Source organism: Cyanistes caeruleus, chromosome 21, assembly GCF_971803275.1.
Source record: "Cyanistes caeruleus chromosome 21, bCyaCae1.hap1.1, whole genome shotgun sequence".
NCBI classification, from domain to species: Eukaryota; Metazoa; Chordata; class Aves; order Passeriformes; family Paridae; genus Cyanistes; species Cyanistes caeruleus.
This window is the reverse complement of record NC_141721.1, coordinates 2,961,916-2,982,748: the sequence shown is the minus strand read 5'-3', so window position 1 is coordinate 2,982,748 and position 20,833 is coordinate 2,961,916. Positions and strand designations below refer to the sequence as shown.

Below are 20,833 nucleotides of genomic sequence, written 5' to 3'. Positions count from 1 at the left end.
GTAAGACCATGCAGTAAAGGCACTGTTCTATAAAAAGTATGCCCATGCTGAAGTCAATATCTTTAATAATTTATATTTTAAAATGCTTGTCATGCATTAAATTCTATTATCTTTGATACTGTAAGATCTGTTAACAGAAAAGGACCTCATCCTAGCAGCATAAAATGACTTTCAAGTCTTGGAGGACATTTGTTTCCTGCCATCTACCAAAGAATAATTTTCAGATGGGTGTGGAAGGCATGAGTCACATTCTGCTTTGAAATAAGTGATTGAAGTCATTACATGGCCATGGTCCAGTGCAGTTTGATGTCCCGTGTTTCCTTAGAGGGATAATCTGTGCTGGAGGCTGTTTCAACAGCAAAGGAACTTCTGGGTTGCACAGGATTTTGGAGGGATTTTTGGGTTGTGGTTTTAGGAGTGAAGGGGTTCAGGAAATAAATGCTCCCCAAGACAATGAAAAATGAATTAATTTTGTTGTGACAACACAGGTGAAAAAGCTGCAGGTGATGCTGAGGCAGGCTAACGATCAGCTGGAAAAGGCAATGAAAGATAAACAGGAATTGGAGGATTACATGAAACAAAGTGCTGAAGACTCCTCTAATCAGGTACAAGGATTTGGTAACTGAGATCCAGGAATGATGAAATTGATTTCTTTGAAAGGATGTGTGTAACAAGAACTTGTGTTTTGTTAGCTATGGATGGGCTACTGGCTGTAAAGGCAACACAAATGAGAATTTCTAGGGTTAGTTACGCTCCACCTGAGTCTGCCACAGTTTCTAGATAAATCTATTGTGTCCCTAATATTGTGTTATCCAATTTTGGCCTTAAAATATCATCTCTAAATGTGAAATCCATTACAGAGTGGCAGTAGGAGTTTGAGTAGTGTTTGAATTTTGGAGTGAGCTGTGTCTGAAATGACCTGAACATGCAAATGGAGCCCTGTGCTCTGGGCACAGCCTTGTTGCTAGAAGAGTGGTCCTGTTCCACCACCTGCTCCTATCAGAAGAATGCAGTAATGAGGAGCTGAGCAGGCATTAGCAGGGCCAAAATAGGCACTGAACTCCTTTAAAATAATAGCCCACTGGAAAGATTTTTCAGTCTGAGATGTGTACCTAATTCTTCTGGAACAATGAAGCCAAATATAATGGGTGGTAGTCATAGTTAAAAATAAAAAGAAGGAAAAAACTCATCATCTTTGGCCTATTAAAGCTTACAATAGTAGGTACATGCTGTGTACAATACACTGAATTTACTTCACTCAGGCTGGAACTTTTTCTCTTCCATCCCACCCAGTATATTTTCTTACTAGAGAAACAGTCCGTAGACAAAGTCCAGCTTAGACAACAGGAACATGTTTATATGTTCTTCTGACTGTACCAGGCTGCTATTAATTAAGTAATGATTAATCTTACATGTGGTGTTGTGGGATGATTTGCAAAGTATTTGAAGGTGAGTGCTTTCAGAGAAAGGCACAAAAATTCAAAAAATGCTGAAAATTTAAATAAAAGCTCTTTGGTTTCCCTTCAGTGTCTCTGAAGTGGATTACATGTAAATTTCACTAGAATTAACTGTTGATTCAGAGTTCAGTAAATAGAATATAAAAATATTGTTGGTGCAGAAACACAGCATCTGTCCTTACTGCCTGGAGCTGCTTTCCTGCTTCACTGAGTGAAGAATTAACATAAACCTCAGTGCTTTAGTTTGAAGTTTCAAAGTATCTATCAGTAATGATAACAGGCAAGAGCACTTATTTCTTTTTCAGAATCTGTTCCATGCTGTATTTCTTACGTGTCTGTCTGTGTTTTCTTTCTTTAAGATCTCCTTGCTCATGGCCAAGTGTCAGAAGTCAGAGAATTTCCTCAGTGAGCTGCAGCAGGCATTTCTGCAAGCCAAGAGAAGTGTCCAGGAGCAAATGGTAAGGCAGGTTAATTCCAGAGATCCATGACCATCCCTGTTTTTCTGGCCCTGGTTGCTGAGATAGTGTTAGTAAAGATCCCTGCCAGCTCCTGAAAGCACCTGTGATTCCTCTCTCTCCTTCCCCTCCATGAGCACAACCAGCTAATGGATAAACACAAGAGGAAAGTGACAGACTGAACAAAGCTGTACTTATCACTTGCTTCCTCTTCTCTGCCTGGACACTTAAAAGTTGACCTTGCCTTTATTTCTGGTGCATAGGCAGGCAAGAAGGAACTGGTTGTGTTGATCCACAGCATCATTTTGCTTCCCTTCTTTACAAAGGATATCAATTCACCAGACTTCTGAAAGCAGTGGCAATAAATGGGACAGAAGAGATCTGAGTGTGACCCTAAGTGTGAATTTGTGCTTTTCTTTGCATTGTAGGCTGTCCTGACACAGTCAAGGGAGCAGGTTTCAGAAGAGTTGGTGAGACTGCAAAAAGATAATGAAAGTCTTCAAGGAAAACACAGCTTGCATGTGTCCTTACAGCAGGCTGAAGATTTCATTCTACCAGAAGCAGCAGAGGTAAAACATTTTTAAATCATTAACACCAGCAGTACTTGTGACTTGATCTCACTGGCATATTATTCTTTATCAAAAAGCTGACTCAAATAGCACAAAGAACAGTAATTGGGATTTTAACCCTGTAAGTCTGTGATGGACAAAGCCAGTGGTGTGATCCCCCTGTGCCATGGCTGCTTCAGCCACCAGGGGCCTGACAGCTGCTCTGTGGTCAGGGGAGTGTGGGTTTGGCCCAGTTCAGCCAGTTCAAGCTGCAATTTCCAACTGGGCACACAAGAGTTCAGTCAGCAGGGCCCCACTGTATTGATTCAGTAATTCAAGTGAAGTCAGTCACTTCTGTCCAGTTAAGATCAGTGATAATCCAAAGCCTTGAATAATGATAAGCCTTATCATGCCTTTCATGTCCACTCCCTTCCTTTAAGCCTAAAAGATTTGGTGAGGCTGAAGGGCAGGGGGAGCATCATAAACCCATGGGGATGTGAATCTTGCCATGTTTTCATTTCCTCTGGCCAAGCAGACTGTGACTGTAATTCTGTGCTGGAAACAGGGTCTGGGATGTTGGGACAGCTTTGTCCCTGGGCAGATACCCCAGTGCTGGGGTGTGGGACAGCAAAATGCTCATCTCTGCTAATCCTTGATCCAGGAACTCCGTGAGCTGATCCTCAAATACCGGGAAGACATCATCAGTGTGAGGACAGCAGCAGATCACCTCGAGGAGAAGCTGAAGGCTGAGATCCTGTTCTTGAAAGAGCAGATCCAAGCTGAACAATATTTGAAAGAAAATATAGAAGAAACTCTACAGCTGGAAATAGAGAATTGCAAAGAGGAAATAGGTGAGAAGGGTTAAACAGTCTCAAAATAGGAATATAAGAAATGATTAAGATACACAAAGGCTTGATTTTGTACCTGAATTCTAAAAACTATCCACTTTTGAAAGCAGAGACACCAAAGCTGTGCAGCTGAAAACAAAAGTAGAATTATTTGTTTGCTTTTGAGGTACTTTAGATGTAACACAAGCTTAATTCTCCTTTAAATATTAACAGAAGTAAACAGGGTATGAACAATTTCCTGTGTTTCTTGCATTTAAGTTTTAATATTCTTGTTTTTCAGCTTCCATTTCCAGTTTAAAAGCTGAACTAGAAAGAATAAAAGTGGAAAAGGAGCAGGTAAGAAGCCCTTTCACTGTGGGCTTTCTGGGTTTGGTCGTGTGGTTTTTTTAATAAAAGTTATTTTTTCTCTTTCCTGTATTGATGCCAGTGTAGGAGTAGAACACATTCATAGTTCTGTTCCTTAAAAAGATCTGTTTTATTAATATGTAGCCTAAATATTGGATTAACTAATTCCTAATTAATACTAGACTACCTAAGACTGACCTAAATGTCAGGTTTGGACATTTCTCTCCAGCTCCAAAAGTAAATAAATGGAGAGAAAGTGATGTTTTCTCTGTCCCTAGAAGTGATTGTTTTCTGAGTCCCAGGAAGATACTTAGACTTCCTTATGGGGGGACTGTGAGAAATGGAAATATTAGGAAGTTAATTTTTTTTAATACTATTATTTTACAGTTGGAAAGTTCTTCACAGGAAAACCTGCAGCAGCTGGAGAGTCTGCAGGAGGCAAAGAACACTCTAGAAGAACAGCTGAAGAAGGAGACTGCAGCAAAGGTAGCTATGATGTCTGGATGTGAAGTTTATCTGCATCTTTTGTGATGAGCAGCTGTGTCAGAGAATGTGGCACTACCTAAGAATGAATAAAAGAAGCTTTTCTCTATTGGTAAGAAGGTTGGCAGGGCAATAATGTCCTCTGGATGTGGTTTAAATCCTCACCCCTGTTTTCACTGGGATTTGTAAGGTGATGGGTCTGAATTGCTGCTGGCCTGAACATCCCTGGGTTGCCCTCCCAGGTAAGGCTCAGTAACTCCTGTTGTGGAGTGTCCTGATAACCAAGCCCTGGATTGAATGCTTTGATGCTTTTGAAGAAATGTTTTTTTTGTGGTTGCTGTAGGAAAGGGATCTACTTCAGCACTCAGGTGAATTAACTGTGATCTGAGCACTCACTCTCCGCCCTCTCTTGTTGTGGTTTTGGTTTTTTATGTCACTTCCCCCAGAATTTCTCTGACTAAAGCTCAGCACAGCGAGACAGTTACACTGCCAGCAGCAAATTACTGCCCTCACCATGAACTTACTTCACTAAAACTCAGGACTCTGCCTTTGTATTTGAGATCCCTGCTCATGGTGCTTTTAAAGGACTTTGGGCTTTTTCATGCTTTAACCAATCTACTGGCACCTGTTGATGGGTATCAGCCCCTGATTTTGCACTTTGGAAAACTGAGGTGTGGAAAGACTGGTTTAGATTGTTACCAAGGCCCTGTGAGTACTGTGCTGCTTTCCTCTGGTATCATGCTTTAATCAGTTTATACAAGCTGCTGATTTTTATTCAGTTCAAGCATATAAAACCTTTTCCTCCTCAGGCCAACCTTGAGCAGCTGGTGTTTGAAGAGAAGAACAAAGCTCAGCGGTTGCAGACTGAATTAGATGTCAGTGAGCAAGTGCAGAGAGACTTTGTAAAGCTTTCTCAGACACTTCAGGTAAGAGAGTCCAATCAATGTGTAAGGGCTACTTTAGTTTCATTATTTCTCCAGAGCTGTGTAAAATAAGAAATAGCAGTTGTAAATTTTCTTATACTGGTATTTATGATCTATTTTAGAATTTATTAGTGTAATAAACTGGTCAGCTATTCCTACTATATTAATATTATTGTAGCTATTGTGATTCTATTCTGATTACTTGGTTCCAGCCAATTTTCAGTTACTGTACAGAGCCAAAGATGATGGCTCTTCCAAACCTATGTTTTCCCTTGTCCATCTCCTGATGCTTCCAATGTGATATTTTCATAGCAAATCATTCAGATGCAAATATTTGAGGACAAAGTAAGGAACTAGTACTGCTTGATCTGAATATGTGAAATGGTTCTTTGAGTTCCAGTTACTGCTTTCTGTTTATATATTCTGAAAGTCTGGTCCTTGCTATTGTCTCTGTTGTTATCCTTGTATTTCCTCCACCAAGTGGGGCCTGTGGTTGATGTGAGCTGCCAAGAGGTGGCTGAGGATAGGAGTTTTGTCAGGGGTCCCTGAGGCTGATCCTGATTTGTCAGGCTGTTCTCTGCTGTGTGGCAGCTGCAGTTTGTGTGTTCAGAGAGACTCTCAGTGTCTTGGGGGAACCAGGGTGGGCTGGGTTCACCTTCAGGGTCTGAATTTCCAGAGTTTGCACCCCCTTTATGTTCCAGCTTTGCTCACAGAGGAGGTGCTGAATTTCTGTCCCATCTCCTTGGAGCCCAGGCCCTCAGTGACATCCAGCAGAATTCAAGCTACACATTTTCTGAGTCAGGCATTAAGGTTTACTTGGAAAATTAACACCAGAATGTGAAAGATTTGTTTACTAGACACAGTTTAGCTGGATGGACAGTAGAGATCTGTCCTCTCTGTGTCTGGAGGAGTTGGGTAGGACAAAGGAGACTACTGAGTTGTCCTGCCTAGAGAAGTTGCTTCTTGTTTTTCCTCATCCTCGCTTTTTGTTATGTAAAATCCTGCAGGCACTGGTTTATGCAGTTCTTAGAGCAAACAGCCACCACTTTGAAGATGTGTGGTGGACTCTTCCACATCTTGCAGGTAGTTTAGTAAACCTTCAGTATGAGCTCAGTAAGAACTGTAGCTCTGTGTTTTGTGTTTTCTCTCTGCCCTAAGCAGTTACTGCACATCAGTTTGTGCTCCAGTTTAAGCAATGGTTTGTGCCATGTGCACTGTAGAGTGTGAGATGACCATCAGAGGAGGATTGTGGTTTCTTGGCAGGGTTATTCCCTTCCCTGGCCTTGCCAGTGAGAGCCTGGGCAGCTACTCCTTGTGTGAGGGGTCCAGTAGCCAAATTAGTTATCAGCAATTCAGAAGAAGACTTCTTCTTTTAACAGAAGAACTGTTAAAAAACAGTTAAATGCTAGTTAGGGATTTATACCTGAAAGCCCAGATCCTATTGCTAAGAATGTGGAAGCTTGAGTGTGAGAGAGAAATAATTTGTGCTCTCTTTGCATTGATTTCACCACAGTTCTGCTGGGCCCTTTTTCAGCAGATAAGAAATAGCTTAAACTGGGTATCAGCAAAGGAAGGAGTGAACTTGGAAATGGGATGTTTGCTCCAAGAGCATTTTGGCTGTGATCTCCAGAGGTTCCAAGGCACGTGTTGGGCTGCTCCTTTACGCTCTTTCTGGGAAGGTTTGCTTTGCACATCTCCAGCTTTCCAGTACAGTGTTGGTGACTGGACATGAGACAAAACACAGAGTGCTGGTGATGGCTGAAGCCCCCCAGAAATTTGAGCTTTATTGTAAAACCACAACTGCCTCGTGCCTTCCTTCCTCCAGTTCTTGGGTCCAAATTAAGCTTGTGCTCCTTCACACCTTGCATTTCTTCAGGCCGTGGTGATGTTGGATCCCCTTGGGCCTGGGGCTGAGCTCTTTCCCCTTTGCTGACTGCGGTGCCTGTGTTGGTTCCCTGCAGGTGCAGCTGGAGAGGATCCGGCAGGCAGATTCCCTGGAGAGAATCCGTGCAATCCTGAACGACACAAAACTGACGGACATTAATCAGCTCCCTGAAACATGACACCCTGATGGGCTCCGAGGCTGCGTCTGGGGTTTTTAACTCATCTTTATAGCAACATTAATTATTATTTAACTCTAACCGAGAGAGCAGAAGACAACAGAGGGCAGCGATGACTAAAGTTTTGTTTCTAGAGGGGAAAAAGGTTTCGTACTGGGCAGGAAGAGATCACAAGGGTGACTTGTAGTGTAGGAAGGAGAACTTTCTAATGGAAACACTAATGAGTGCAGTGTTTCGTGTTCCACTGAGTGGGATCAGTCCTTACATTCTGAAAAACTTCCCTCTTTCAGCCGACTTCATAACCTAATATAGAGTTTTGGAACATATACCCCTGTCTTTCCCTCTGTCCTTTCCCCCACTACTGTGATCAAAGTAGCTGCTGGAAACTGTATTGTCCCTCCAAAACGTTGAAGAGCAGAGTGGTTGAAGTTTTTCTGTTTGAATAGTCAGTAACAGTATTCAGCTAGCAGAGAGAATGAGGTGTAGAGTATGCTGTATGAATATTTTATATTAAAATATGACTTTATTAGCAGGACACTGGATATTGATCTTATTTCATAACTCAGTACTTTTTTTTTTAAAACCATTGGCTCTGTGAAGAATCTGAATGCTGCTGAAATGTGGATATGAGTGAGCTGTGTATCTCCTGAACAGGTAAATGCTAGTCCAAAAAAAAAAGAACACTGTACTGAGAATTTAATTCCTTGCCATTTTTCTGTTGAATTCAGATACTGAAAGCACAAGAAATGCACTGTTTTGTAATCTCTTTTCACAAATGTAATTTAGAATATGGAGCTACAACCAGTTGTATCTCATCTCCTAAAGCTGAGCAGTGCCTGAAATCCCTTCTCTGTGGAAAAAAAACCCAAAAAAACCACCAAAAAACCCAAACAAACAAAAAACCCAAGCAGAAAAAAGCTGGTAAAAGTTGTGTGCACATCTGAACATTGGCCTGAGGTGGTGCAGGTGTGCTCTGCTCTGGGGGTAGCACCAGGTGTGAAGGCAGGAGCTCTGGGGAAGGTGAGGGCAGGTGCTGAATGAAGCTGTTCCTGACCCCTCTGCTGGGTCAGCCTCGAGTCAGCACACAGGGAATCACTCCCAGCCCCTCCTGGTCAGGGCACAGGTGTGCAGGAGCTGCAGGATTGTGCTGCTGCAGCTTGGAGGGAGCAGTGCAGCTCTTTGGTGTCCTGGAGCTCAGAGGTGGCTCCTCTGCTGTGCCCTGGGTCTGCTCCCACACAGTTAAATTACACTGAGTAATGTGGCAGCAGAGGCAGGAAATTCTTGTGATCACTCAGTTGCCAGGTTTGGGTTTCTTGTTCTATAAATGTCCAGAGGTAACATGAGCATTCCTCCTCCTCCTGCTGTGCTGCTGGAGTTCTGTGCACACAGCTGGACAGATTCCTGAACTGTTGCAGTTGTTGATCCTGGTGGCACAAACCCAATCCTTGAACTTTACAACTCAGTTAAAAGGAGGCTGAAGAAGCAGATTCCACTGTCCTAAACTTCTAAACTTGTCCTAAACTGGAGTTTTCCCTCCATTCCTTGCTGTTTTTCCTTCACATACTTGGCCTGAGATCTGATGATTTTCTTCATCACCTTCAAAAGTGACAGAAAATGCTCCAAACTGCAATGCACATGACTATGTATTTTAAGTGCTTAGATCCTATTTTTAGCAGTGTATATCCTGCTACTGCATAAAGTCAGAACCGGTGGTTTTGAAGAGGAATGCCTTAAAAACAGCCAAAAAAGCATCATACAAGCTCAATTCCCTGCCACTCATTACAAGAGTTAAAGCATTTTATTCACCCTGGCAATTAATTCCCTTCATAATCCTGACACCCCAAATTAATTTTTCCCACCTTAGTAATGACTAACAGGTGGCAGAGCTGTCATGTCTAGAGATGACACTTACTTTCACATAAAGTAAGTGAAGTTGAAGTGTGGCATGAGTCTTATTTGGCTATTACCAGATTAGGGATTTTTTACCCTTTCTCATTATTTGCTGAACTGTGGGTGACAGCAGCCAGGTCCTGATGCATAAATCCAGGACCAGATGTTTTCATTCCGTTTTCCAGTGGTTGGGTAGACTTTGGAGACAAAACTACAGGCCTTTAGTAGGAGCTGCAGAACAGAAAGGAAAGCTTTTTATTCTGTTCCCACCCTCCCTTGCCAAAAACTAATGTGTAACTGGTTATGGGTTAGTTCCTGTAACTGGTGCCTACTTCACCTGTGCAGGAGGTGTAAGGAAGCCTCTTCTATGGCAAAACTACACCACATCCTGTACCCTCTTCAGCAAGCTGAGCACTTGAGGAACTGCACCTTGAAGTCTTTCACTGTAAAATATTTTTTGGTTGTGTTTCTGGATGGTCCCAGTGCGAGTGAGCAGGGGAAGGGGCTGTTCTTGGCCTTGCAGCATCCCCTCCTGGTGCCTGTGTCTGGCCTGTTCTCAGCAGCCCTGTCTGCTCTGAACACCCCTGGCTGTGCTGGCTCGGAGCGCTGCAGGAGCTCCAGCTCTGGGTGGCTTTTCCTTGGTGTGTTTTTATGGCTCATGGGCACAGCTTTCCCCAGGTGTGCTGGTGTCAGGGTGAGGTCATGGCCGTGGCCTGGCAGGAAGGGGGCAAGTGGGGCAAGTGTTTTGGGCTCCTTGGTAGCCCTGGGGCCAGTGAAGCTGTTTCTGCAGGCCTAGGGGGGTGTGCACTGTGTGCTCTTGCTCGTTTGTGAACCAGGCACTGCACAAGTCCCTGGAGGAACTTTGCTGTGGAGATGGGCAGGCAGTTCTTGCATGGTTGTTTTTCCTCCTCACCGCCCTGTTCCATCAGGCACCCGAACACCTGTGCTCCTGTCAGTACCAGCTGTGACCGTTTTAGTGTTGGAATACGAGTCACCTTTTTTCACCAACTGCTGTAATGTCAGATTTTTAAACAATTCTGTTTGAAATTGGAACCCTGGCTGTTCACAGAAGTGGTGGGAGATGTGCTCCCTGCAAACTGCTGTCCCTCCTGGGGAAGGACAGCAAAGCTTCAGCAGCAGCAGCTGAGCTTCTGCTGAACTCAGACTTAAAGGGGCCTTTAAAAGCAAAACAAGACAGTGTGTGCCAAATTTGCAGAGCAAATTTAAGAGACTGTAAATGTAGGAAAAGCTCTTGGTGTAGATACTCACTGGATGATGGATTCTGGTGTTACTGCTCATGAACATAAGAAAACAAATGCTCTTCCTTCCAGTTCTGGGTGTTGTGGAGCATGGCTGGGGCCGGCGTGGGTTCTCCTGTCTCAGGCAGTGTCACCTGCTCAGCTGTGACCCGGGCTGAGCTGTTGGTGGAGGCTGTAGCAGGGCCCAGATGGAGTTCTGTCTGCATTCCTGTACCTGTATAGTCTTAACCTGTACAAAGTGTTCTTGCAGCATGTCTGGTACCCGGTCCCTCCCCAGCACTGCCCCGCCCGCCCTGCTGTGCCACGTTTTAGCAGTGCAGTAACTCCTGTCCCCCCTGAGCTTCACCACGGCGCCTTTTCCAAGGGCAGGGGGGAGGGACAACAATTCCTTCTTGTCCACTAGAGTCTGGCTACAGCAGAGACTGAATTGGCCTTGTCATGGCAAGAAGGACTCCAGAGCCATCTTTTGCAAAAGGCAAACAGTGTTTGGAAGTCAATACTGCATTCCAGTGAGCCAAGCCATTGGTGTCCTGTGCAATCGTGGGTGTAGAATTCTGCTGTCTCCAGGATTCCAGTGTAACCATTTGTTAACTGTACTGAAGGTGTGTCCTTTATGGAGAAAGTGTTCCAAATTAAAAAAAGCTGCTGAAGTGTGTGTGTGCATGGCTCTGGTCTTTCTCCTCTGCCTCCCACCAGATTCCCCCTGGGATGGAGCAAGGGTAGGAGCTTATCCCAGGATAATCCCCCACCCCTGAGGTAGCTGCATTACCCTCTAACACCCTGAATGTAAAACACCTGCAGCACATCCCCTTCCCATGAGAAAAACAAAAACCACAGCAGGTGAGGAGTCATATCAAAAGTATTTTATTTCACAATTCTTTACAAAATAATAAGTAAAAGGTGTATTGTTCAACATACAAATGGTAAATATACAAGGGGGATTACCAGGGACAGGTAAAGCTCATCCAGCCTTGGTGCAGGGCCCTCTCCAGGGACACATCAGAAGTTCACATGGCTCCTGATGTCATTGATCTGTTTCACCATCTCCCGGATGTGTTCTCCCCTTCAGGAAAAAATAACCCAAGTCAAAATGCTGCAGGTCCCATCTGCACAGAGCTAAGCAGGAAGGGAAACACTTCAGGTGGTAGAAGCAGGGACTGGGAGCAGTGCCTGTCATCCCAGGCTGGATTACAGCCCTGGGATCCTGGGGCAAAAAGCCTTTCCATTCATCTGCTTCAGGTGCTGCTCAGGAGCTGCACGTCCTGTGCTTCAGCCCCTCTCCCCCAGCCCCTCCTGCAGCACGGCCTAAGTGACACTGGGACACCTGAAGTCAGGTTCTTCAGGAGGAGCCCAGCTTGCACTTACTCCTCTCTCAGGACAGCCTGGATGCACTTGCTTTGGTAGGCACTGAGGCTGATGCTGGGCTTGCGGGGGCTTCGCCCCTTCTCCATCTGTTTCTGTTGGTATTCCTTTTTCATTTTCACCTGGGGGTTGAGGAGAAAAGAGAAGGTCCCAGTCAGTGCTGGTCCTGCCTGTCACAGTGGAAGCTTGTTAATTACAGACTGCTGTGATGTACTGCAATTAATTGGTTCTTTCTGGGTTCAAATCTGTCTGCTTTTGCATTTCCCACAAAGAGAAGAAATGTCCCTGTCAGGTTGAGGAAAGGGGAGATCTCTGAAGGCTTACAGTGTGTGCAAAGGTTCTGTCTGTATTTCCAGCAAGGGCCCAAAGCCCCTTTAGTACACTGCTGCTAATTAACACAAGTACAGCATCACTTCATGGCAGGACTCGTCTGTGAGCACTGAGGAGCTGTCAGTAACCTCTCAGCCCAGTCATTCCTCCTCTCACCTGTCTGATAGCATTGCTCAGGTGCTGCAGCTGGTCATGGATTGTCTGCAGTTCCTTCTTCATATCTTTTTCAGTGTCAGATAGAACAGGAAGCTGAGAGTGGAAACTCCGAAGGACTTTCTTCATCCTTGGAAAGCAAGAAACGTCTCTGATTTAACTTCCCTGCTACCCAGCTCTGCTCAAACACCTTCAGCCTGGCTTTGGCCATGCTTCCCAAGTCTCAGGGGCTTCACCTTCCCCTTCCAACTCGTCTCAGGTGGCATTTCTGAGCCTGGGGCTGGCTCAGGCTGGGCCTACAGACAAATCACACCAAGCCCCAGCACAGGAAATTTCAGCAGCCCCGTCTTGTAACAACCCAGTGCAGTAGCTCCTGCCCAATCTGTTCTACCACACCTGCAAACTCTGTTCAGCATCAGGTGGTGTGAGGTGAAACAGAGCCCTGTGTGCACTCACCTGTTCATGATGTCTTCTTGCTTCTCTTTGGCTTCCTCGTACTTGTCAGCCAAGCGCTCGGCCATTTCCCGCAAACTTTTCCTTAAGGCAAGGGAGAAAGGGATCCTTACTTCAGGCTGACACACCGGACAAGCCAGGGTGTGGAAACAGGACAAGGAAGCTGAAGAAGCCATCTGGAGGAGGGAGAAAACCTACAGGCTTCATTGTGGCTGGGAATGCCTTCACTTGTCAGCTGTTTGACACAGGGCCTTGTCCAAACCACCACCACAGGTGCCTCATTCCTGAGGTTTGAATTGATAAAGGCTCTACTCACCTCTCCTCTCGACAGTAATTCAGATCTTCCAGTTGTTTCTTTTTCTGTCCCCACAGCAGCTTCACTCTGAAGTAAACACATACAAAAAAATATTAAAAATCAAACCATTTGCAACCAGGTCAATCAGGATTTACACCACACAGAAAATGTTGGGAGTGGGAAGAACTAAAGACACTGAAAAAGGGGCAGTGGTGAGAAAAAACTCCCATTTTGTCCTAACTGTATAGTGTAAATAACTGACTATGATTTGAAGTAGCAGAGACTTAAGGCAATTTTCCTTTGTCAAGATTAGTGCTGAGGTCAGATTTCCTGCCACCCACAGGCCCAGACAGGCACACAACACCATGAGGAAAGTATTTAATGTGTGTGTACCATTTTCTTTGTTCCCCTATGAGCCACTACAGACATCAACTATTAAATTCACCCCTGCTTTTTCTGATAACTCAGTTTTAAGTTCTGGTATTCATCATGAGTTTTACATTTAGTAAAATGTAAAACTCATTCACCAGGATTAGACCCACAGAGGAGGATGGGTGCTCAGGACTTAGTGCTGCTGTGTCACAGAGACATTGGCCAGTGCATTTTTATGAAGAGTTTTTCATTACCTTTGCTGAATTTCCTCTTTTGCCAGGTCCTGTTTCAGTATATATTCCTCTCTGAACACCTGGGTGGCTCTGCTGAGGAGCTGAAGGCATTCTTCAGGGGGAGGAGCAGCATCTTTATCTGCAGATCTTAAGATTGAGATTTTTGCAATCTTACTAACATGTTGAAAGTGAGGGATTACAATGAAATCCGTTTGCTAGATATTTTTCTTAGATGAGGAAATCCCAAGGCAGCTTAAGATACTCCAAACCCAATGGACCAAGCAATGAGAACCTCATCAGCTAAAGGCACCCCTACTTTGAGCAGGAGACTGGAGCCAGGTGATCTCCCCAGCCTGCACCATCACTGCACTGGATGCCATCCCCACAGGGACCAGGAGCTGTGCCCCATCACTGCCACACCCAAGGCAATGTGCTGTTCAATCCAGAGCTGGCCAACACCCACTGCTCCCAAGTGTTCCCACTTCAGGTGCCCCAGGAAAACATATTTTGCTTACTTGAGGTGCAGGGGGTTGGCAGAGCTGCGCTGCAGGATGCCCTGGATGTGCTTCTCAAAGGAATGCTCTGACTCAGCCACGATGCGCAGGGGGGACACGGCCAGGTCCTTGTCCTCCCTGGTGCACAGCAGGGGAGGGGAGGCAGGATGGACAGTGCTTCTACCACACAACAGCACAAGGGAGAACACAGTCAGAGCACTCAAACTGAAACCAGCTCAGAGCTTAACTGCTACTGGAAGTGAGGAACTCCTCCACTGTGCAATTCCTGTGTTACTGCAGGGGGTTCTAAAAGCAGCTGTTTTATGTGGTAAATCCAGCCCTAGCAGGGCAGGTAAGGCTCACATCCCCACACCTGTTTGGTCATGGCTCAAACTAGCAAGAATTATAAATATCCTTTGGCTTAAGGAGAAGAAAGTTCCAGAACAGGGCAGGCAGGCACTGGAACAGCAGCATAACCTTCTTCACAAAGCACCCCACCTTCACTTCACTGCCCACCTGTGTCGTAACAGTGAAATAAATAAAAGATCTATAGGAGAACCTGCTGTTAACACTGGATCTGCTGCTGGTACCTCTCCTGCCTTAAACAGTGCCCTGCAGAAATAAGCTAAAAATAGTGTCATCCCCTCAAGGTGTTCATTTCATTGTGCAAATGCACATTTACACCATGCTGTATCTCTGCCACCACCTCCAAAGAAGGTAACTGGAAGCACAAACTTTTCCCCCCTTCATGCACATATAACCACAGCAACCCATTAACAATATCCACACTACTGTAAAGCCTCAACAATAACATCAAGAACATTTTTTTGTCCTAATACTCACTGAGTATTAATTATAATTAATTAATTACATTCCCTACAAACTCCTTATCAATAGTAGGTAACTACTACAGTAACACATTAGTACTCAGCCAGGGAGTGCTCAGAAAGCAAAACTTCACTGTGTGTCCTAAGAGGTACAGAAGTCTGGGGTGAAACAATCAAAGAGTAATTGAAAAATAGGAATATCCTTTTTTGGTTCTTTCCTTCAACTGAGAACCACGTACAAGAGAGGCCTTGTAATGCACTCGTAGGTGTTGGTGATGCAAATCATTGTGGGCCCCAGGATATCAGAAACGATCCAAAATCCTCTAATTGGAGCAGGCTGCCTGAAGGGAAGAACACAAAAATTACCCAGTCAGGAAAGCTCTTTGTTCCTGAATTTGTGTATGTTCACTCTTTTGGAAATGCTCCAAGATCAGGTAAAGGGAAGTGAAAATTTCTACTGGTCTGCCAGGTGATTTTCAGACAGTAACACAAGAATTTAAGCTACTACCCTAACTGAGCAGTAAGAAACCTGATATACAGATTGCTTAGTTGTATTGTTTGAAATCTTTTGAACTTGCTTCATTACTTTAATGGCAAGAATGCAGCACAAGATGACAAATCATAAATATTTTCCATAGCAAGTCCCCAGTTTGAAAGCAACTGAGAAAGGTTTTGTTTTTTACCTGCACGGCAGTGGTTTTGTACAAAGAATATGTTCAACAAAGCACTTCTGTTCTGCTCCCAGCTCTTGTAAACTGTCTTTGTCTTCCTCATCTACAAGGAAACATGTCAGGATGCATCAGATCCACTTTGCAGGGTGAGGGATTCAGTAAGCCTGTTACTGGCAGACATTCATCTGTTCCTCACTTCCCTCACTCACCTGAACCAAGGAATTTGTGCAGTTTATTGATCCATGTCAAACCCACGCTGTGGACACCAGCTTCATGTGTGCAGTGGTATCTAGAGGGACATTTGGGATCTGAAATTGAAGTAGAAAAATGTAAGAGACAGTACTTAACTGAGAAAAACTCACCCTTCACACCTGCACTGCTGATCCTGTGTATCAACTTAGTGTCCAGTCAGCTTTAACATCTTAGTGTAAGTACCAAAAACAGAGCTATGTGTGTTACAGTCTAAAATACTGATGAGTTGTTTTGAACCCTTCCTATCACACCACATCTGCATCAATCAGACAGGTTTTCAATGGCAGATTATTAAAACTAGCAGACCAGCACTCTGACAAGCTGCTTGTTCCCAAAGACTTTGTCCTGCCTCCAATTCCATGGGATAAGCAGGTCCTTGCCTCAGGATCCCACTCCCCACAGCATTCCCTCATACTCAGGTCAGCACAGATGCAGAAACTTCTTCTTTATAACCCTCAGATGACAGGATTTAGTACTGACCATGTGTAATCTGCCCTTGAGCCAACACTGGAAGCCCTCCCAGGCTTGCTCCTTCCACAGCTTTATTGAGGGCATCAGGCAAATCCTTACTCTAATCCCCCTGTTTGTCTGACACCGATGAGAACGTGCAAATAACTGGGTCCTAAATACATGGAACAAAAAGCTACAACTGAACAACAACCCTACCTCTGTGCAGCTTGATTGGGCAAGAGAAGTCAGACTCCACAGGATCCTCCTCATCTCCTGTTGCCAGTTTCAGTGCAAGCTCCAGCTCAACACACTCAAACACGTACAGGGAAGGAATAAGATCGGATCTTGGGTCCCAGGACTTTTCTGACTATAAAGAGCATTGAATTCTTATGTGAGACATCATTTAAATAGGAATGCAAACATAAGCAGCATCAAGAAAGAGTTACAAGTTTTAAATGTCAAGGAATGTAGGTTCAAGTTTACTTAAAAAAAATTAACTCAAACCCAGGGTTTCTTAGAAAATCCTTCTTAAATTAGATCATAGATAAATTTGATCAAAAAGTGATCTACTGTCAGGGTACACAGGACTAAGATTTAAAATAAAAGTGTCAGGGAGTCACAGGGACTGGCTGAAACAGGAGAAAGACTCACTACCTCATTCCAAAAGAATGCAGCTTTGGCACTTGGCACACACTTTCAGGCATCCTGCCACCTTGCAGCCAGGAACTTGGATTAAAGAAACAGAAATGCCTACAGAAAGAAACCAAACCAAGACAAGGTACCTGCTCATCATCCTCTTCTCCATCCAGCACCACACAGTGGTAGAGCATTCCCGACTCGGTGGCAATGACCAGGATGTTTGGAACACAGGGCAGGCACAGCACGGCGCAGGCGTCGTAGCCGTAGTTGTCCTCAGCAGCCGGGTGCATGGGCAGGGGGCCCAGCAGCTTCCCGAGGCTGCCAGTGCTGTGAGGAAGATGGATTTGTTCTCAGCACCAGCTCTGCAAGGGGACTTCCCATGGCTGTCAAACAATGGCTTGGAGTTCTAAGTCCCATTAGATTTCTGCAGATTACAAGTCTGACCTGCAGCTCCTTGGTGGAAATCTCAGAGGGGAAATTAGAGCTCATTTTATTATATTTTATGCCTTGAAAGCAACCAAATCACTGCAAAAATTCACCAGGAAACATTTTCATATAAGAACACAAAGTACTCATGGAAAGCTCAGGTTAATGATTACTCATGGTTTCTTGCACTTCACAAGCAGCATTTTGTGTTGTGGCATTTCTTTGGGCAGAACTTTAGATGGACTAAGGCCATCTCACTGCCTGCAGACAGATCTGCTCAGTGCAGAGGCACACAGTGCTGTTTCTAACCCAAGTACCACACTCTTTAATATTCAGCTACAGAAGATTTACTTTGCAAGTGTTGCACCATCTTCTGTTTTCTAAAATAATTCCTTCTTGTATCATGTCTGTATTTTTGATTAATCATCCTCACTTTCCATTGCTCTTCAAATATTTCTTTTTTGAGGATGTCCCTGGCTCAGTGAGCCTCATCCAAAGCTAAGGATGTCTATGCTGTGAACTGAAGGCCACAAAATACACTGAACAGCCTTAGACCCACTGATCTTTTTACAGCCCTGTGTCTTCCTATCAGATTGCAGATGGTAAATAATGCACAGTGCATTCTGAGCAGTGGAAGCTGCACCCATAATGTTTGGATGAGAAAGGACAACACCCTGTTTTTGGATTCCAGTCTATCAGCACTGCCATGGAGACAGAACAGGCTGCAACAAACTCAGCCCAGCATCCCTCACAGAGTCCCAGCCAAGCACTGGATAAACATCCAAGCACGCTGTGAGGCCTGAGGGTAAGACCCTACCTCTGGAGCAGGCTGATGTAGGTGAGGAAGGTCTCTCCATTCTCGTACAGGATGTACAGGGGGTAGCCCAGCACCTCCTCGCTGCCGCGCTGGCCCAGGACGTGCTTCGGCACCGGCACCTGCGGCCCGAAGTCAAAGGCCACGGCCGTCTCCCCCAGGGACGCTGTGTAAGCTCTCCTGGAACAGGGCAGAACGAGCTGGGGTCAGCAAAGACTGAGAGCACAATGTTTAACCTGGTCCTGAGGGATGTGCTGCCAAATTCCTGCCAAACCCCCACCCACCAGAGCCAGCAACAAACGAGTGTGGCACCCTTCTCATGGCACATGGGTTCTGCAGTGCCCCCACGGCTTCAGAGGATACAAGAGGTGCTCTGGTACTTCCTGTGAGGCACAGCACCCCGTGGTGCAAGATTTCCCTTTCCAACCAGGTCAAGAGGGAAATAAAAAGATAATCTAACCCCCTTCTTAACCCCATCTAAAAGTCAATGTGTGTTTTTCAAACTGCTACTCTGACAAACACTTGACTAGAGTTTATCACCACTTTGTTTTGGAATGATGGGAGAAAGGAGAGGAAGAGGAAATGCAAGAGGAAAATGGGAGAGAAAAAGGGAAAAAGGGAAAAAGAGGAGAAAGAAAGTGAAGGAGAGGGAAAAGTGTAGGTACTCTGCTATGAAGAAGAGAATAGAGTATATACTACTGTAGAATTTGGATCAGATTTTCAGGCATATTTATCACTTACTCATTAAGAACACAACTAAGAATACTGAGCTTATTCTGCAAAAGCATTTCAAAATACAAGAAGCCAACCCTGTTTTGATTGTAAGAGTCTCCTCCTCGGTGTCCGAAAGCACAATCACTTTGATGGGTGTCTGAGGCACCTTCAGACTGTAAAACCTGGGGGAAAGAAACAGCAGCCATGTTCATTCTGCTGGCAGTGCTGCACATTCCCTGCTGAGGCAGAAACATCAGCCACTCTCAGTCAGAAATTCCTCCCATCCTATTTTTTTATTGCTAACTCTGGTGAAAACAAAATATTTGCAGGATGCAAATACCAAATGACAAATTAAGACTGGACATGACAAAAAAAAAAAAATCCATTCTGATAAATCAGCCACAAATGGGGTTTACCTTATGGTGTTATCTGATGTCAAGAGCACAATGTGGGGCTCCAAGGTGTCACAGGGGTACCAGGCTGCGTGCTTCAAAGTCAGGGATGTGGAGCTGGTGAAGAACCGTTCTGCAATAGGAATGGTGCTGGAATACAAAGGAGAAACTTGCACTGTGACCAGAAACACACAAGCTACTTCTAAAGGGAAGTGGGGGCAAGAAGAGCTAGAGACACAATAAAAATGTTTCAAGTTTTTATTAGTACTACTCTTAAAGTTGGAGAAGCAGCTTTATCTTGAAGCCCTCTGTTATTTCCCCCCAAACATCTGCTTTTAGCTTCCACAGCTGAAAGATCCCAGAGAAGCTGCCCCATCTCTGGAAGTGTCCAAGACCAGGTTGAGCAGGGCTCAGAGCAACTTGGTCTAGTGGAAGTAGTCCCTGCCCATGGCAGGAGTTGGAACTTGCTGGCCTTTAAGGTCTCTTCCAAGCCAAATTATTCCATGATTCTGTGAGAGGCCAGAGAATACTAGAGAAGCATCTTGCTCCTCAGCAATTACAACAAGGTTAGGAGATCACTTGACAAGCAGCAAGTATTTGAGCCAAAATAATTTCATGTGACTGCCCCACAACCCCAATACGTGTCCCTTCCACCAGTGTCTTCTGGATCTGCCTAACCCCAAGAAAGGGAGGCTGTGGAGGAAGAGTGGCAGGACAAGGGTATCATTAACCACCTGAGATCTCACCCACCTACAGTTCACCGTGGATTTCCCACCTTCAAACTCGGAATTCTTGCCCCAGCGTTTGGGCAGCTCCAGCACCATGAGCCCCTTGGTACCAATGAGCGCCACATGATGCTGGGCAGGGCTCAGCAGCGTCTGGTGCACGTCGAAAAGGGGCGGGTTTATGCACAGAAGGGTCTGAAAACGGAAATGTTACAGGGAAGCACAAGCCATTCAAAGCACTCAGGGAAGCACAGCTCATATTTATTTGGGATGGTGACTGGAACGAGGAACAACCCGGCTCCACGGCACAAAGCAGTAGGTTCCTTGGGGAAAGACACCCCAGGACGGGCTGAGCGACGATGAACGGCCCAGGGGCCGTCAAGGAACAGACCCCCTCAGCCATGGGGTCTGTGCCCACCATGGCCCTCCTCCGCTCCCACCTCGCATCCCTCCACATCCCCTCACGTCCCGCTCATCCCCTCAGCCCGCATCACACCCCTCTTCCCGCACGGTCCGCCCAGCCCCTCCCTACACGACCCCTTATCCCCTCACACCCCAAACGCCCCCACCCCTGGCCCCCTCCTCCTTGTCCCCCGACGGGCTCCCTCACACCGCCCGCCCCAGCCCCTGCTCCCCTCAGTTCCTCCCCCGCTCCCACACGCCCCTCGGCGCGGGTCGCACCTGGTAGCGGCCGAGCGCGGCGGGGTCGGTTCCGCCGAGGCGGCGCAGGCCGATGGCGAGCAGGGCGGCGGCGGGCCCGTCCCACAGCAGCAGGTCGGTGCCCAGCCCGCACAGGAGGTCGCGGAGCCGCGGCGGGCGGGGGGCGGCGGGCGCGCGCTCGCGGAGGCGGCCGAAGAGCGCGTGCTGCGGCAGCGCCGCGCGCCACTGCTCCGCCGGGCCGCACTCGGCCGCCATCGCCCCGCGCGCCGCCGCCCTGACGTCACCGCCCGCGCGACCAATCGG

At 45.9% G+C, this 20,833-nt stretch overlaps 2 protein-coding genes across 3 annotated transcripts in view; one reads left to right on the top strand and one right to left on the bottom strand.

The window, feature by feature from the left end:
- RABEP1 (rabaptin, RAB GTPase binding effector protein 1) overlaps positions 1-10,918 on the top strand; it is a 49,363-nt gene extending 38,445 nt beyond the window's left edge. For both annotated transcript variants that reach the window (XM_086859057.1, XM_086859058.1), the window contains exons 11-18: positions 489-605; positions 1,817-1,915; positions 2,341-2,481; positions 3,122-3,311; positions 3,589-3,644; positions 4,041-4,139; positions 4,946-5,062; positions 7,021-10,918. In XM_086859057.1, the coding sequence (XP_086715183.1) occupies positions 489-605; positions 1,817-1,915; positions 2,341-2,481; positions 3,122-3,311; positions 3,589-3,644; positions 4,041-4,139; positions 4,946-5,062; positions 7,021-7,122 (921 nt within the window). In that variant the 3' untranslated portion in view covers positions 7,123-10,918. The remainder of the gene's footprint in view (positions 1-488; positions 606-1,816; positions 1,916-2,340; positions 2,482-3,121; positions 3,312-3,588; positions 3,645-4,040; positions 4,140-4,945; positions 5,063-7,020) is intronic.
- Positions 10,919-11,116: 198 nt separating this feature from the next.
- Positions 11,117-20,804, bottom strand: NUP88 (nucleoporin 88). Its single transcript, XM_086859103.1, has 17 exons — positions 20,552-20,804; positions 19,896-20,065; positions 19,170-19,295; positions 18,849-18,935; positions 18,043-18,219; positions 16,943-17,126; positions 16,377-16,527; positions 15,668-15,766; positions 15,471-15,561; positions 15,027-15,128; positions 13,982-14,140; positions 13,488-13,613; positions 12,883-12,948; positions 12,570-12,650; positions 12,117-12,243; positions 11,634-11,752; positions 11,117-11,331 (listed from the first exon to the last, which is right to left on the bottom strand). The coding sequence occupies exons 1-17, from the start codon at positions 20,783-20,785 to the stop codon at positions 11,268-11,270; spliced, it is 2,163 nt and encodes a 720-aa protein (XP_086715229.1). The 5' UTR covers positions 20,786-20,804; the 3' UTR covers positions 11,117-11,267.
- Positions 20,805-20,833: the final 29 nt, after the last annotated feature.

Excerpts from the sequence above, each read along its gene's own strand:
- NUP88 (XM_086859103.1), bottom strand. The coding sequence starts at position 20,785 with ATGGCGGCCGAGTGCGGCCCGGCGGAGCAGTGGCGCGCGGCGCTGCCG. Across the intron at positions 18,220-18,848 it reads ACTCTTACAATCAAAACAGG|GAGAGCTTACACAGCGTCCC; the intron begins GTTGGCTTCTTG and ends GCCCTGTTCCAG. Across the intron at positions 17,127-18,042 it reads TACATCAGCCTGCTCCAGAG|CACTGGCAGCCTCGGGAAGC; the intron begins GTAGGGTCTTAC and ends TCTTCCTCACAG.